Source organism: Coregonus clupeaformis, chromosome 36 (genome assembly GCF_020615455.1).
Source record: "Coregonus clupeaformis isolate EN_2021a chromosome 36, ASM2061545v1, whole genome shotgun sequence".
Taxonomy (NCBI): Eukaryota; Metazoa; Chordata; class Actinopteri; order Salmoniformes; family Salmonidae; genus Coregonus; species Coregonus clupeaformis.
In genome coordinates this window covers 41,455,633-41,473,408 of record NC_059227.1, presented here as the reverse complement: position 1 = coordinate 41,473,408, position 17,776 = coordinate 41,455,633, and the positions used below count along the sequence as shown (strand labels likewise).

The 17,776-nt window shown below is 42.0% G+C and overlaps 1 protein-coding gene and 1 pseudogene across 1 annotated transcript; one reads left to right on the top strand and one right to left on the bottom strand.

Moving 5' to 3' along the window:
• Positions 1-346: 346 nt before the first annotated feature.
• On the bottom strand, positions 347-3,350 carry LOC121552600 (proto-oncogene c-Fos). Its single transcript, XM_041865558.2, has 3 exons — positions 3,048-3,350; positions 2,078-2,293; positions 347-1,904 (listed from the first exon to the last, which is right to left on the bottom strand). The coding sequence occupies exons 1-3, from the start codon at positions 3,180-3,182 to the stop codon at positions 1,137-1,139; spliced, it is 1,119 nt and encodes a 372-aa protein (XP_041721492.1). The 5' UTR covers positions 3,183-3,350; the 3' UTR covers positions 347-1,136.
• A 1,519-nt stretch (positions 3,351-4,869) lies between these two features.
• Positions 4,870-16,239, top strand: LOC121552339 (annotated as a pseudogene).
• The last annotated feature ends 1,537 nt before the right edge of the window (positions 16,240-17,776 follow it).

Genomic DNA, 17,776 nt, shown 5'->3' with positions numbered 1-17,776 from the left:
GCAGTATTTATATTTGGGCACGGAAAAGTACGTCACAGCGCCAGCGTTCGTTGCCAAGTGAGAAAAAAAAACAGGTAAGCACGCACCGACGTCAGAGCGCTCTGACGTATAGTCAACCTTGCCAACAGAGCGATGGAACAATAAACACAGCGCTTGGAGAGAAGTAGACCAATATGTGTTTGTTTAATGGCCTAATTTTAGACAATTGTGTAATTTCCCCCTATAGAAAGCCACTCACTTTCTTAGTCTATCTATATAAAAAGTGTAGTTCGTTATATATTTCAGTGCAGAATGGAGGATTGTGTGCATGTATGCATTTTTTGACTAAAAAAGGTAGAAGTGAATCAATAATTTAATATACATTTTATTTGTTACAAGTTTTTCAAAAATGTTAAACAGTTTGCTTTGTATTTCTTTTTTTTTTTGTTTAAATTCTATGAGTATAAAAAAATAAATTAGAAATTTCATAAATTAAAAACACTAACGTTTTCATAGAAAACTGTCACACTAGAATATAGACCACCCAGACATGGTGAGACAAGCACATCATCATTATTAAATAAATCACAAAACGTACAAGAAGCTCACATTCCATCAACCAGAAAACAAAAAAAACGGGTCAAGACATCTTTATCGCTCTGATCACACAAGTCAGAAACACTACAACAACTTTATGTTATCTAGCGCCATAAAAATAAAAAATAAATTAACATAACTATTTTGTAAACCCAAACTATTGTGTTATTAGTTAAAACATGCTTTAACCTGCTAAATAGTAAAAAAATAAAAAAAATAAAAATAAGGCAAGTAATAGCCTATTATATTCGAGACAAAACAAGTTAAACAAATATATTTTGCTTCCTGGTTGTGTGAAGTGCAAGTCCAAGTCTATGACATAGCCCTGCAGTCATTCTGCACGTCTACCACATACTGGAGCTGTACATGGAGGAAGTGCTAAATGTGCTGTACAGGAAGTGGTATTGTGTGGAAGAGGGGTACGTCCCAAATGTCACCCAAGTGCACTACTTCAGACCAGAGCTCTACGGGACACCCTATGGGACACTGATCAAAAGCAAAAAATGCACTATGTATTAGGTAACGGGGTGTCATTCGGGAGATAACTACGGTCGTCTGGCTCACAGGGCTAGGAGTGTAGGGGAGCTGAGGGAGTCAGAGGACTGGTCGTTGCCGCCGCTGCTGCCTCTCCGGTGGGCCACGCCACAGGTAGGGAACGCCTCTGCCTCTGGATAGGCGAAGGAAGACGTGTGCGTGGTGCAGGTGACCACGGGGGTGCACAGGGACTCAAAGTCAGTATTGGCTGTGCTGTAGAGGGGCTCCCAGTCCTGGGCGTACAGGGAGCTTGTCAGATCGACCTCGGGCACCGACCGGGCCGTCTCCATCTCAGTCTTGGCGAGGAGAGAAACAGACTCCTCCAGGCAGGCTGTGTCCAGGTCGGCCATCTTGACGTCGGAGACTGAGGCGGTGGACAGGAGGGGGCTGCAGGAGAAGATTGAGACTGAGGTGGAGAGGATGGAGCTGGCGGTCGACGGGATGGAGGTGAGGGGAGTTGCAGAGCAGACGGAGCTGGAGACCATGCTCTGAGGCTGGGGCGGGGACAGCTGGATGGAGACCCCGTGGGAGGGGGAGATGGAGGGGAAAGCATTGTCCATGTCAGAGGGGATCTTGCAGATGGGCTGGTGGGCTGCAAGGATAAACTCTAACTTCTCCTTCTCTTTGAGCAGGTTGGCGATGTCGTTCTGGAGAGCAGACTTCTCATCCTCCAGCTCGTCAGTTTCACCCTGCAGAGTGTCAGTGAGCTCCCTCCTCCGGTTGCGGCATTTAGCTGCTGCTTGCTTGTTCCTCTCTCTACGGACTCGCTTCTTCTCCTCCTCCTCAGGAGAAAGCTATAGAAGAAACAAAAAACAGAAGAAAATGAAGTCCCCCGTACTCTTTGATTGAATGCAATGTCATCATTAAATCCAACATGCACTGTACGCCATATTCAAAAACAAAGTGTCGTAAATTAATCATTATACAGTGGTTCTAGACCAGCGCTAAGATCAGTAAAGATATTTACCCGTTCCATTTTGCCTCTGCGCACAGAGCGGTGGCCCTTGTTCCTCATGGCGCTAGTGTAGGTTGGGGGGCAGGCGCTGTAGGGATGGACTCCGTGAGAAGGGGCCACGGAGGATACGAGCGGCTGGTCCATCCACTGAAGGTCTGGGCTGGCAGAGATGGCTGTGACAGTAGGGATGAAGGAGCCACTGGACAGTGAAGTCAGGTCTGTGAAGTCCTGTTAGAGAACGAGGAGAGAACTCGGTCAGTACAGGAGCATTTATATCCAGAAAGGGTAGGGTACTAGGGAGGGAGGGTGGGTGGGTGATGCTGCTGAAGCAATGCATCATTTCCTTAATTACATTTACATTTTAGCAGACGCTCTTATCCAGAGCGACTTAAAGTTAGTGAGTACATACATTTTTCATACTTCATGCATATGAATGAAGCCAGTTGGTCGGTCTATTGAAAGACACAAGGTTTGGAAATATCCTTCCTGATGTAAGCTATGACGCAGAACTTCTCTGGAGTTTCCTCGCTGCTTGCTAAATGAATGAACTACAGGAGCGTGTAGTCAGTGTTGCAGAGCAGAACCGAGTCTGACGCTTTACAGCTTTAACATCTAGGCCACTATAAGGAGACTTCATTCACATGTTATAGCCTATAACATGTTATAGTTTAGCAAATAAAACTACAGTACTATTACTGCAATGTTACTACACTATAGTATCAGTGCTTGACTTGCACTGAAATAGGTGTTGGTACTCATTTGGGTGCCGGTACTGTTTATAATTTAACTACAGGAGCGCCACAATACTTTTGAGCTAATATTCTATAAAGAAGTAGAGGAGCTAGCGTTGAGCTCAAACATTAGAGGTGCCAGTACTCGGCTCTGGTGAGCTCCTGCACTAGTCAAGTACTGACTAATATTACAGTTATCAATGACATTGTAACTAAGGCGGCAATATGCCATAATTGATCGTTCAACGTACGTGAGATTGGGGAGAGCCTATAGTGGAGTAAGATCCCGCAGGAGAGTTGTAGTAAGCCAGGTTGTCGCAAGCTGGAGAAGCGGTACTGCACCGGGAAGAGGAGTCACAATCCGTGTTGAAAGCGGAGTACATCATCGTTTCAGGAGATCACGAAGAAACTCGGCAAAATCCAAATGAAGTGAAAAGAAAGCAGGTCGTCGACTAAAGTTGTCAAAGTCACGTGATCCTTTGGCAGGTTAGCTGTTGTTTATTGTGATCCTGTGTTGCAGTCTATTTCGTGTCTTGCGTTCTCTCTTCAACTGCTGAAAGTTTGACTGCCAAATCTGACAGTTCGCAGGGTTTTTATAGGTTTCCACCCTACTGGCGAGGAAATACTCTCCCGGAAGGGTGATCACGCGACAAAACAACAATTTTTAAACATACTAAATACTAATTTTGACACTCGTAACACATTGCATAGTGTAGAATAGTTCAAATATGTGGTTTAACGTACATGTATTGTGTGTTTATTGTATAAGATAAAAAAAGTTAGAACTTCGATGTGACCATTCGCAAGAAATGGAACGTTCCAAACGGAGATCCCGTCGACGTAATTTACCTTATATGGTGCATCCTGTTAAATGGGCGAACCCTGCTTGGAAACGAGATGAGCTACAATTGGCTGACATGAGCATAACGTTACGTAACGACAACCAGTGTTGGGGAAGCTACTCTGGAAATATACACCGAGCACATCAAACAATAGGAACACCTTCCTAATATTGAGTAGTTCACTAAATCCAAACTACTTTGTGAAGAATTATCATATCTAAATCTGAAACGTCATAGACTACCAATTGCAAGAAGAGATCACTCTGGAGTCAGATGTTAACAGAATGTGTAATTTAGCCTATTAAACACAAAAACTACAATTAAATTTCAAGTTTTAATGTCACGTGCACAAGTACAGTGAAATGCCTTTCTTGCCAGCTCTAAACCCAACAATGCAGTAATCAATATCAATGTAGCACAAAAAATAAACAAGGTAGAACAAAAACACACAAGATATAAAAATAAGAAATAAGAAATAAGAAGAACATGAGACAGTAAGAAGCTAAATACACAGTCAGTTCAATACCGTATTATATACAGGGTCAGTTCAATACCGTATTATATACAGGGTCAGTTCAATACCGTACTATATACAGGGTCAGTTCAATACCGTACTATATACAGGGTCAGTTCAATACCATACAATATACAGGGTCAGTTCAATACCGTACTATATACAGGGTCAGTTCAATACCATACATTACATTTTACATTTTAGTCATTTAGCAGACGCTCTTATCCAGAGCGACTTACAGTTAGTGAGTACATACATTATTTATTCATTTATTTTATTTTATTTCATACTGGCCCCCCGTGGGAATCGAACCCACAACTGAGCTACATACTATATACATGGTTAGTTCAATACCATATTTACAATGTGCAGGGATACTGGAGTAATGAAGGTAGATATGTATAGGGGTAAGGTGACAGGGATACTGGAGTGATGGAGGTAGATATGTATAGGGGTCAGGTGACTAGGCAACAGGATATATGATTGTATGTGAGTGTGCATGTGTTTAGTGTCAATATAAATGTGTGTGCATGTTATGTGTGTGTGCGAAAATTAAGTGAGTGAGTGTGTGTGTGTGTGTGTGTTTCGAGGTTGCTTCAAACATCATATTTCGAAGAGTTTTTGACACCCTGGGTTGTTCCTGGTGCTCTGTATCGCTCCATTTCTCCAAACATCACATTTCCAAAGTTAAGGGTTAAATCTAGAACCTCATTCCGAATGGTTAAGGTAAGGGTTAAGGTTTGGGATAGGGTTAAAACATTAGGTTAAGGCACTCATTCTGAATGGTTAAGGTAAGGGTTAAGGTTTGGGATAGGGTTAAAACATTAGGTTAAGGCACTCATTCTGAATGGTTAAGGTAAGGGTTAAGGTTTGGGACAGGGTTAAAACATTAGGTTAAGGCACTCATTCTGAATGGTTAAAGTAAGGGTTAAGGTTTGGGATAGGGTTAAAACATAAAGTAAAACCACTGTCCACCGCTGGGATCGAACACATAGCCTTCTGATCCAGAGTCATGGAATTACTTGATTATTGATTATATGGGACATACTCGCAGAATATTGATTATATGGGACATACTCAACTGTCCTATTTGTGGAATAAAATATTGAACAACTTGACTTTGAAATCTCAATGGGTAGGCCTCATGATGTATAAATATGTTATGTCCTCAGTTTAGGAGGGTCCCAATAACTATGTAGCCTTTAACATTACATATGATTTCAGTTAAGTAATTAAGAAGATACTAAAGCTCCTCATCAGTGTAAACTGATTCAACACAAATGTGTTATTTATAACTGAAAAACTGACCAATAACCTATATGCATATAGAATATAACAATATAGAAATGAGGACATTATAGAACTATTGTGCAAATCATAAACAGAGATGTGTAATACTAAACAGCTGCTGATACTGCAGTCAACAACATCCCCTTAGCTACCGTGTTCTTTGGCACAAGGCAACTAAAGTCAACAACATTTCCCTTCACTGCACATGTACTTTGGCCCAAGGCAATGTTTGTACACGTTGGGCCTACCTGTAGAATCCAGGTGAGGTTAATGAGGGGGTGGCAGTAAGTGGAGCAACAGTTCGGCCAGGTGTACTTTTCATTGGAGTGGTGGTGTAGTGTAGTGGCCTAGTACTACCGCTTCCCAGGAATGTTTTATATACAGTGATCTGGTCACTGTGGGGATCCCTTCTCTTGGGAACTAGACTCCTCCTTGTAGTGGAGAAGGCATGTCGTGAGAGGATATGTATCATCACCTTCCGGAGACACTTGAAACCCCACCTCTTTAAGGAATACCTGGAATAGTATAAAGTCATCCTTCTACCCCCCTCCCCCCATAAAAAAAAGTGGTTGTCCCACTGGCTATCATAAGTTGAATGCACCAATTTGTAAGTCGCTCTGGATAAGAGCGTCTGCTAAATGATGTCAATGTAAATGTAAATTAGCTCAAAACACACTGAAGTAGCCTAAAGAACTATAACAACGTAGATAGCCTACCCTATATTTTACTAACGATATATCTTATATATATATATATATATATATATATAATTTATAGCGAAACCATGCGATGATTAAATTCCATGCTTACTGTTTGACTCAACAAGTCCTGAATAGCGCATAATAGTTCCAAAAACATACTTCCCCATGTAGGCTTTGTTCCGCTAAAGTTTATATAAACATTCTTAAATAGGGAAAACGTCACTCTCATTGAGCAGTAGTCTATATATTACAAGAGGGTGTTCCCCCTTTCCCCCCACGCATTTAAATGTAAACTTAGTGCTTGGCCGTGTTTCCCAGGTTTCTATTTTGTTGTATCCATTCTGCGTTGTCCCGGCAACACCCCACCCCTTAGAGTCAGTGACGATCTGGCTCTGCATAGCGGTCTTTCAGAGCGGAGCAATGGAATGGAAGGCATGGTTAGTTGACAACTGTTTATTTAGGTAGCTGGAGTGGTTGGCAAGACTCAATGTATACACAACATCGGACTTCATTTTGAGGGGATTTCAGATGTTTGTTATGAACTTAGAGTGAAATGCAGTTTATTTAGGCTAAATCCTTGCCAGTCAGCGATAAATAGAAGTTGTAAAGAAGGTTTTAAACAAGTTTAGGCTATACTCTCCCATCAACCAACGTTTTTAAATGGTTATAGACAAGAGCAAGCTAATTGTAGCCGACCAAAATATTAAATGCTTGATTTATTTTCTTCTGTCGTCAATGATCAATTTTGGCAATAGTTTTATGTGAGTTTTAACAGAAAAATAAAACGTAAAAGCATTCCTTGTGAGCGTTCCCATAAGCGTCATCAAACAGAATTAGCCTTCCCATAAATGCAAATTGACAGTAATCGGGATCGAATGAGTCCTTCCTTCTAAATTCTATTCAACAGTTGCCTATTCAGACTTCTCTTTCAACAAGGGTTGGCTCAACTATGTGATCTCTCTGTTTTGTTGCCTAAAATGCCAATGATGTCTTCTGTAGACCCTAATAGGTTTTAGATCTAAACGTAGAACTCCTTTCAAAGCATTTCTCACATTCATGCTTAAGTGACCAGAGTGAAAACATTTATAATTATGTCTGGACCTCATATCTATGCCGCTTACCGAGCGGCGACCTGGTGACAGAATGAAAGAGAGACAGACCACCCTAATGAAATACCAGTAAATATTCAGGGGGCGTGGCTGCCGGTAAAACTCAAGGCATACCCTCTTTCGGCAGGTAGCCTAGCAGTGAAGAGCCTTGGGCCAGTTACCGAAAGGTCGCTGGTGTGAATCCCTGACCCAGCGAGGTGAAAAAAATCTGCCATTCTGCCCTTGAGCAAGACAGTTAACACCCAACAACTGCTCCCAAGTAATGTCCCCTCTAATTATTTTCATCACTGAGCAAATTTCAGGTCTGCTGAGAGTAAACTTGAGCATTGTGAACATTCTGTGAAACTTCCAGCATGCATTTACTGTGAACACTGAGGCTGTACCCGCTTTAAGTTAGTTTTAACAGTGGTCAAGTAGGCTACTGTGGCTATTTGATCATAATGTAGGCCTACCAGAGTGGACTACCATAAAAAAAACAAAGGAGAAAATACATCACATAACATTTTAACATGGAAACAGCTGTTCTATCGTTCAGCCTATGGTAGCAGACAATGTGTGGTGTTCAATGTAGGCCTACATTCCATGAGACTTAAAAAACATGCAGGTCTTGACATTAACCTGTTCATGCACTTATCCTTCATACAAGGAGGTGACTAAAAATGCTGTTGTGTTGTTTGATGCAAGAAACCACTTTACAAAATAAAATGCATCATTATTCCCATACCATTATTACAGAGAACCAGCCAAATTATGCTACCCTCTGCCTATTGGCTACTTAGCTTATTCTAGCCTGTTTCAAAATACAACACTGCCCCCTTAAGATAAAAAAAAGATGTCTAGAAATACACATGTTTTGTGCTCTTGTAGGAAGCAATTACGCCCCCATTACTGACTACAAATGATCTATAACTGGGCTAATAACGCACTAACTAGCAAAGGATATGAACAAATGTACAAATGTGCAAATGTTGCTACATGTAGCTCTCACTTTGATCTCAAAACAAGCGCATCTACCCATGACGTTAATGCTATAAAAACAGTCCAGTTCAAAGTGAATGGCACAGATCCATATGCAGTGGGGAAAAAAAGTATTTAGTCAGCCACCAATTGTGCAAGTTTTACCACTTAAAAAGATGAGAGAGGCCTGTAATTTTCATCATAGGTACACGTCAACCATGACAGACAAAAAGAGAATTTATTTCCAGAAAATCACATTGTAGGATTTTTTATGAATTTATTTGCAAATTATGGTGGAAAATAAGTATTTGGTCAACAACAAAAGTTTCTCAATACTTTGTTATATACCCTTTGTTGGCAATGACACAGGTCAAACGTTTTCTGTAAGTCATCACAAGGTTTTCACACACTGTTGCTGGTATTTTGGCCCATTCCTCCATGCAGATCTCCTCTAGAGCAGTGATGTTTTGGGGCTGTCGCTGGGCAACACGGACATTCAACTCCCTCCAAAGATGTTCTATGGGGTTGAGATCTGGAGACTGGCTAGGCCACTCCAGGACCTTGAAATGCTTCTTACGAAGCCACTCCTTCGTTGCCCGGGCGGTGTGTTTGGGATCATTGTCATGCTGAAAGACCCAGCCACGTTTCATCTTCAATGCCCTTGCTGATGGAAGGAGGTTTTCACTCAAAATCTCATGATACATGGACCCATTCATTCTTTCCTTTACACGGATCAGTCGTCCTGGTCCCTTTGCAGAAAAACAGCCCCAAAGCATGATGTTTCCACCCCCATGCTTCACAGTAGGTATGGTGTTCTTTGAATGCAACTCAACATTCTTTGTCCTCCAAACACGACGAGTTGAGTTTTTACCAAAAAGTTCTATTTTGGTTTCATCTGACCATATGACATTCTCCCAATCCTCTTCTGGATCATCCAAATGCACTCTAGCAAACTTCAGACGGGCCTGGACATGTACTGGCTTAAGCAGGGGGACACGTCTTGCACTGCAGGATTTGAGTCCCTGGCGGCGTAGTGTGTTACTGATGGTAGGCTTTGTTACTTTGGTCCCAGCTCTCTGCAGGTCATTCACTAGGTCCCCCCGTGTGGTTCTGGGATTTTTGCTCACCGTTCTTGTGATCATTTTGACCCCACGGGGTGAGATCTTGCGTGGAGCCCGAGATCGAGGGAGATTATCAGTGGTCTTGTATGTCTTCCATTTCCTAATAATTGCTCCCACAGTTGATTTCTTAAAACCAAGCTGCTTACCTATTGCAGATTCAGTCTTCCCAGCCTGGTGCAGGTCTACAATTTTGTTTCTGGTGTCCTTTCACAGCTCTTTGGTCTTGGCCATAGTGGAGTTTGGAGTGTGACTGTTTGAGGTTGTGGACAGGTGTCTTTTATACTGATAACAAGTTCAAACAGGTGCCATTAATACAGGTAACGAGTGGAGGACAGAGGAGCCTCTTAAAGAAGAAGTTACAGGTCTGTGAGAGCCAGAAATCTTGCTTGTTTGTAGGTGACTAAATACTTATTTTCCACCATAATTTGCAAATAAATTCATTAAAAATCCTACAATGTGATTTTCTGGAATTTTTTTCCTCAATTTGTCTGTCATAGTTGACGTGTACCTATGATGAAAATTACAGGCCTCTCTCATCTTTTTAAGTGGGAGAACTTGCACAATTGGTGGCTGACTAAATACTTTTTTCCCCCACTGTATGGCAATGGTCTATTTGCATTTAGGCCTACTGCAGCTCTGATTGGTTATGGCGCAACGGTCTGTGTAGAGTACGAGCCTGTCAATGCAATAGTATCCTACTCCAATGCGTTCTGCCTACAACAAAATATCTTGCATAGTTAGTTTTGCATACTAAGTCTTGCATAGTTCATTTCGGTATGTTGCATTGAAAGTGGCTAATATTGCGTTGATTCGATCACAATTCCCACAGTAAAGAGAAACGTTGATAGTGTTAACTAACGGGGAAAACTCTAGAGAGTTGAGTGAAGTTCAACCTCGTGCTTCTCTGTGTGTGCTGATATTCCTTCTGCCCAGCAGTCCCGGGGGAGCTGCGCGCCACTGCTCCCAAAGGCAGCCCCCTGCACCTCTCTGATTCAGAGGGGTTGGGTTAAATGCCGAAGACACACCTGACGAGGTATTCCCTTTCACAGGGAGGCCTCTGTATGTCTGTCTGTCTGCCTGTCTGTCTGTCTGCCTGCCTGCCTGCCTGCCTGTCTGTCTGTCTGTCTGCCTGTCTGTCTGTCTGTCTGTCTCTCTCTCTCTCTCTCTCTCTCTCTCTCCCTCTCTCTCTCTCTCTCTCTCTCTCTCTCTCTCTCTCTCTCTCTCTCTCTCTCTCTCTCTGTCTGTCTGTCTGCCTGCCTGCCTGCCTGCCTGCCTGCCTGCCTGTCTGTCTGCCTGTCTGTCTGCCTGTCTGTCTGCCTGTCTGTCTGTCTGTCTGTCTGTCTGTCTGTCTGTCTGTCTGTCTGTCTGTCTTTATTCTATTCTATTCTCACGTTCCATGGTTCCATGGTTCCATCGCCCCGGGCCGCTACTTTAGCCAGAGAAGTTCATTACATTCTCTCTCTAGCTGGAACGTGGCTACCATGATCAGGAGCACGAGATATGGCTCGGAGAACGTACCTCAATCCTGGGATGGGAGATGGCAGTGTTCTCCCAGCTATCCCATTATCCCAACTTGACAAATCGAGAAGATTGAAATACTGCTAGTTTTGAATGATTGCTAGTTGTTCGTCAGCATGCTAGGCTAGCTCATGCTATAGCAGCCCATTGGACTCGACAACACTTCCGAGAGCTACTCACCCCAACGCTAGGTCTCGCATTTGTTGTTGTAGTTTATTTTTTGAATGCACCAATCCCCACAGTTTGGGAACCACTGATCTAGTCAGATTCGGACTATGCTACTTGAGAGGAGCTGTGAGCAAAACAATTGCTGCCAGTAATATTTCCTAAAGTAGCTTTTGAGAAGAAGACCATTCATCTGAGCAAGAGAATGATAAAGGTCCCAAATGGCACCCTATTCTCTAATATAGTGGTGCACTACTACCCTATTGGCTCTGGTCAAAAGTAGTGCACACTCTTAGAAAAAAATTATTCCAGAAGGGTTCTTCTGCTGTCCCGATGGGATAACCCTTTTTGGTTCCATATAGAACCCTCTACCTGGAACCAAAAAGGGTTCTTCAAAAGGTTCTCCTATGGGGACAGCCGATTAACCCTTTTAGGCTCTAGATAGCACCTTGTTTTTCCTAAGAGTGTAGGCTATATAAGGAACAGGGTGCCATTTGATTTGGAATGTAGGCATATTCAAGGACACACTCCCAACTCCTTGAGAATAAGATTGAATCATTATAATAAGCATGTAGCCTATTATAAAAAAGTTATGACTTTATCGAATGAATGACTGACACGGATTCATTTCAATGCCTATATCAGTTTTTCTCTAGGCAGTGTTTGAACGGTCCACTTAGCCCAGCACGCAAGACAACGTGTGAACGGAAACTCCATATATGGTCCTAATGGACTCCTCTCTGATTGGTTGTCTGGCTGCAGCGACAAGTCTGTTGCTTGAGCTGTATTTGTCAAGTTTAGGCTATGTAGTAATTATAATCACAGCTATAATCTCACAAATAATTACAGAGAGGCGTCTCTGTAGCAGGTGTGTACTGTATAGTTGCAAACCCGCAACAAATCTATTTTCAATGTCCTTTCTATTAAAACGTGAACCGATGTCTATCTGTAATAAGCATATGATTAGGGTATGAGTGGATGCAGAAAACACCTGCTTTTCAGATATCGACAACAATACCAATGTTATTAAATGATTATAACAAATAACATTTGTATTAAATATTAGAAAAATAGATTCTGTGTGGATAGTATCCTACAGAGGATTGCTGTTTTTTGGAGGACATTTGAGGTCGGTGTTGTATATGAAATGCACGATTGGCAGACGATTTCTTTCAACATATTTTCATAGGAACGGCCTAGAGAGATAGGCTATATATAGCTTGGCACATACATGTTCAGTGTATGATCTGAAACGTGGCCATGTGTTTATTATGAAACAATGTTTTTACAAAGGGAACGTAGCTATAACGTGCCTAATACAAATGCTGCATAGGTTGCTATATGATGTGACGTAGTTCATTAATATGTTGGTGGTGGTTACAATGTAGGTATCCATTTCTTGAAGAGGGGGTGCTTAATTTGCAAACATTTTTGGTCATATTTGAATAGTGGGCCTAATTAATTTGGATAACAGTTAAGACTGCTTTCAACTCTCAGTTAAAATGTTTAGCTAATATTGCTGCTCCATTGATAAAACAAGCCTGTTCATTCTATCCCCCAAAACCCTTCTCTCTTTGTGGAATGGTACGTTCTCTCCACACAGATTTCATTCATAAAATTCCAGCTCACTATAAAAGGAGGCGCGCTCCACTATCTGCAGCAAGTACAATTCACGTGAAAGAACCCAGAAAAGGTGATGCACAGAGGTGATAGAACAGCAGGACAGTAGATAATAGCTTAAAATATAGGAGGAATAGTGATTTGTTTTTCATGCTTTATTGATATATATATATATATATTTTTTAGAACACATCATCATGTATCCAGACTCGAGCCAAAACTACAATGACTCGAGCTCGTCCAGCAGCAGCACGAGAAGCAACAGCGCAGCATCGCCTACCGGAGACAGACCCGCGTGCAGTCAGCGGTCTCCAAACTCACTCACGAGCGCATCATCAATAGACAGCAGCACGTCGCAGGTACGAATGGATGTTGTTATAATTTTATTTTTTATTTTTTTTAAAGGTGCATGGAATTGCGTTGGAGGATTATTTGGAAATGTTCATTATGTTTGTGTTGCATTGAGTTTGTGGCAAGATCAATCATTTATATATTTTTTTATTGCATATTAATTCAGAGTGATTCTGAATCTACAGCCTATAAGCCTACTGGACCGTGAACCGCTCGTGATAGAAAATATGTAGCTCCGTTACTGCGACACACAGCCTATCCAGATGTTTACGGCATGTTGAAAAAGCCCTTATTGAGTAGGTACCCATATAGGCCTTACCTACATGCCACGGTCAGACTGTTGGCTGATCACCTTCAAATTCCTGACATTACTGGAGTGGTATAGGAGGCGATGTTTACCAAATGATAATTGAAGACTTGATTGCTGCCGTCACGCCAATAGATGATGAGGATGGTGATCATGATGAAGACGGTGATGACGATGATTGGTGATGACGATGATTGGTTTAGCTATTATTGGCAACATGAGATGGACTGTCGTTTATTACTGTCGTTTATTACAGTAGTGTTACTGTGATCAGGGCACTCTTGTGAATGAAACCCTGGCCTCAATGGGTTTACCCTGAATAATACAATAAAATAAAAATTGCGTGACATCAAACCCTAATTATAAACGTTGTAAATTAGTACATAATTAGCTATAGATACACCATCAATTGTGCTATAAATTTCACGCCAATAACCAAATCATTGATGCACATCACGCCGTTTTTGGAAAGGTCAACCATGCATGTCATCGGAGTCTATTAGATTCAATCAATTCAACATTCCTTGTGTTGTTTTTGCAGAATGTCTCCGGTGAAACAGACTATCCACGGCGGTCTCCCTTTGTTCCTACAGTGACCGCAATCTCAGCCTTCTCGGATCTGCAGTGGATGGTCCAACCGACCACCGTCATCTCAGCATCAGTCTCCCCCTCCTCCTCCCCATCTGCCTCCCCCTCCAGCCGCGCAAAGCCAACAAGAGCTCGTGGCGCAACCCAGTCGTCTTCCAGAGCTGGAGGGAGCAAGGAACAATCCACCTGCAAGAAAGGGAAAAAACAGGTAAGCTGTGTTATTTATCATGGACAATTTCGATACAATTTCTACTATGCAGTCCTGAATGGTCTAATGTGCGTGCGTGCACGTGACTGGACAGACTGTGCCTAATGGTGCAGCATTCTTATGCACATATTAAGTGTTCTGTAGGTCTGGTATTGAACTTGTTACCCACTCAATATGTAGCTTAGCCAAGGAAAGTCTACAGTCAGCAACCCTGATATATTTTCTGACGCTGCATTAAAGGATGTACAGGCTATTTTAGGGCTACCCTTTGCCAAATATTGAATTAGCCTTAAAGGGCCAAGTGACGCAATGGCAAGATTCCTTATGCATTTAGAGGGTTCTCTTTTGTTGTGACGGGTCCAGGCTACATCAGAAGAGGATGAGAGGAGGAAGATCAGGAGAGAGAGGAATAAAGTCGCCGCAGCCAAGTGTCGCAACAGACGGCGGGAGCTCACCGACACCCTGCAAGCCGTAAGTGCACCTTGTTCTCATGTGAAAGACAACTGTCATGTCCTTGTGGAGATGCTTAGCAGAATGGATTTCACCCCAAGTGATTGAGGCTCTCCATACGTCTTAATAGACCATGTATCTTCTTTTAATTGTCATTTCATACACATGGTAATTGATTGATGTGTGGTTCTCTCCTTATAGGAAACTGATCAACTTGAAGAGGACAAAGAGGCCTTGGAGACAGAGATAGCCCACCTCCTGAAAGAGAAAGAGAGTCTGGAACAGATCCTATCCGCCCACCGGCCAGCCTGCAAACTAGCCGCCGCTGAGGACAACGTGGAAGAAGACATTGATGATGACATCGACGATGACATTGACCGCATGTTTCAGGACCCTCCGGATTCCCCCCAGCTGCTCTCCATCTTGGAGAACGCAGACAAACTCCAACTCCCAGAGGGAAATGCAGCACTAGTGACTGTGTCCGACACTCCCTCGTTTCAGGAGATGGAGACTGTTGTGGTCCCCTCAAGCGTCTCCATCTCTGCATCGGCCATCTTGGGTAACTCCAACATCCTGCTGTGCTCCAGCGCTGAGGAAGATCCCATGGAGGACCTAGATTTCGACCATGATGACCTAGACGACCTGGTCCCCAGCCTGGAACTCAACATGGCTGTGGCCCCCGAGACTGCCCCATCTGTACCCGACATCGATCTCCTCGGGGGCCCCTTCTGCCTCTCAGACTGGGAGACCCTGTACAAGTCGGTGGCCAACAGTCTGGAGCCCCTCTGCACCCCCATGATGATGACTTTCCAGTTACAGGCCTACCTGTAGCAGTTATCGATCAGGGGTTTGGTTTGAATTACTCAGAGATAGACTCTTTGGCGGGGACGGGCGTTGCAACTCCAGCTCTGAGACCCTCAAAGGAGGTGCTGGTGGTAGATCTGATTCGATGAACGGTAATCTGAACTCTCCCACACTGTTGACCTTGTGACACTGTTATGGGATTGGTGGGATGTATACATATAGGGTCGGTTTCCCACACACAGATTAAGCCCAGTCTTAGATTAAAAAGCAGTGTTCAATGATGATTCTCCTTTGATAGTCCTTCTTAGTCCAGGACTAGGTTTAATCTGTGTCTAAGGAAACTGGCCCCATGAGGTTGATATTGAACCAATAAAGCTATGTTCTGTTCATCTAACCCCTGATGTTTTGTTGTGCTTGTTATGATGTTTCGTTAACGTTAAACCTTTAGCACCAAATGAAATGGTTACTGTGACTGTAACTGTATTAACTTCTTCCATATGTATCGGTGCAGCTGTGAGGGCTGTTCACTCTCTTGAAGAAGATATCTATTGTTGTCCTGTTATCAAAATTAAATGCATGCAAAATCGCACCATTTGATTAGAAAATGGTGCTATATCTTTGTTTTTCCATCCTTAAATATAAATGTAAAACTAGACTGTGATTTGTGTGGATACTGATATCAGATTGTGTCTTATTAACAGGTGAAATTACAGTTTGAGTAATGTGGACATCATTTTACTGTAAGGTGACATTTCTTTTCCGGTTTTCCATGAAAACACAATGCCATGTATTTTATCAAGATGTATTTTATGACATAGTTTATTTTTTTACCTTAAAAGTTTGGACTAATTGTTGGTTAAGATGCAAAAAAATAGAACACAGACAAATAAAATTATAAAACTGGTTATTTGGATCCTGGATGCTGATTGTTTGATTTGAAGGGAGTTGTGGGACAACAACTCCCATGATTATAGTTAATGTCATAATTCCACTGTTCTGCAGCCCAGGCAGGAAATTCATAAACTTCATCTCCCTCGTGAAAAAAAGCGTCTACACATTATTTTTCCTTGCTACTATTTGGTTTGCAACAGTTGGGAGTTGTATAAATCTACCCGTCTGCCTCTACGACATGTGCAGCAATGTATCATTTTACAAACGCGATCTCTCCCATGCCAGTAGGCTAGCTAGCCCAAGAATTAACGTGAAAAAAATAATTTCAACATAGAAACCGTAAAAAGTCCTATTTTCTACCAACAACAAAAAAAAGAGGCAAGCATTGGCTGTCACTAATCAGCGCCAGGACCATGGACAGTTCTTCCACTCGTGTGCCATCGACAGAAATGTCACTAATAACTTCACCAACTAGCTTGGTTAGCTCGGACTTGCCAACCATAATAGCTGTTGCCTATGTAGGTCATTGGATATTTATGAAATCGTTATTTACTGAAGTTGTTGTCTCGCATCATCATTGAATCTCTGCTATAGCTCTAAAAAGAACAAGTTCCTGGTGATCTTTTAGGAGGATCCTTTAGGAGGATCTTCAAAGAACCCCCATTAATAGTTCCACAAATAACATTTTGGGATTCCTTTTTAATAATATGCTTAACAATAACAACAATGACACAATATTTTTAGTTGTCAGTGTTTATTATGATTTTAGTGGCAAAGCAGAATTAAAAAAATACAAATATGAGGTAAACTCCCAGCAGAGCCCCAAGTCCAATGGGTATATCCTCCGGTGTGTTGATGTTAATGTGTTGATGTTCTCCGTATCCATAGCCAGAATGATTTAGCAGTGCATGGTGATCTAACAGGTTTCCTGTTATATTCATCACAGGTGTAGGGAGGATGAAGTCTGTGAATCCCAAAAAATAGTAATTATATAGATGATTTTAAAAAAAACACGCACACGACAGTATTCATACCTTGGTTTTTGTGGTGAATGTGAATGAAAAAAACTGTTTTGATAATGGTTTTCAAACACATACCTTGTCCATAATGTAGAGGCCTATGGGATATTCATTGAAGAGGTAAGGGAGGAGGATGGTAAATGTGATCTGCATACCAATACCAATTCACATTCCTTTGTATGCCTCCTCATCTGTATACCTGCAGACACAGACACAAAAGTGAGCAGTTCAGTCATCTGCAACCAATACAGCTAGCCTTCAGCATATTCTTATAGCCTACATATTCTTACCTCTTTGTTCATTGATAGCCATTGAATTGTGTCCATTTTCTGTTTTAGAAAGATTTGCACAAATATGAAAAGATAGATGGTATCATCATAAAACAATTTCAATTTAGATCATACAAGGGACAAACCTTACTTTAAATTGAGGAGATCTTTACATTTTTCCAGTTAAATGCCTACACCTGCTGTCTCTCAAATTCAAATCAAAATATTTCAGTTGGGCATTTAGGTTCCTGCAAGA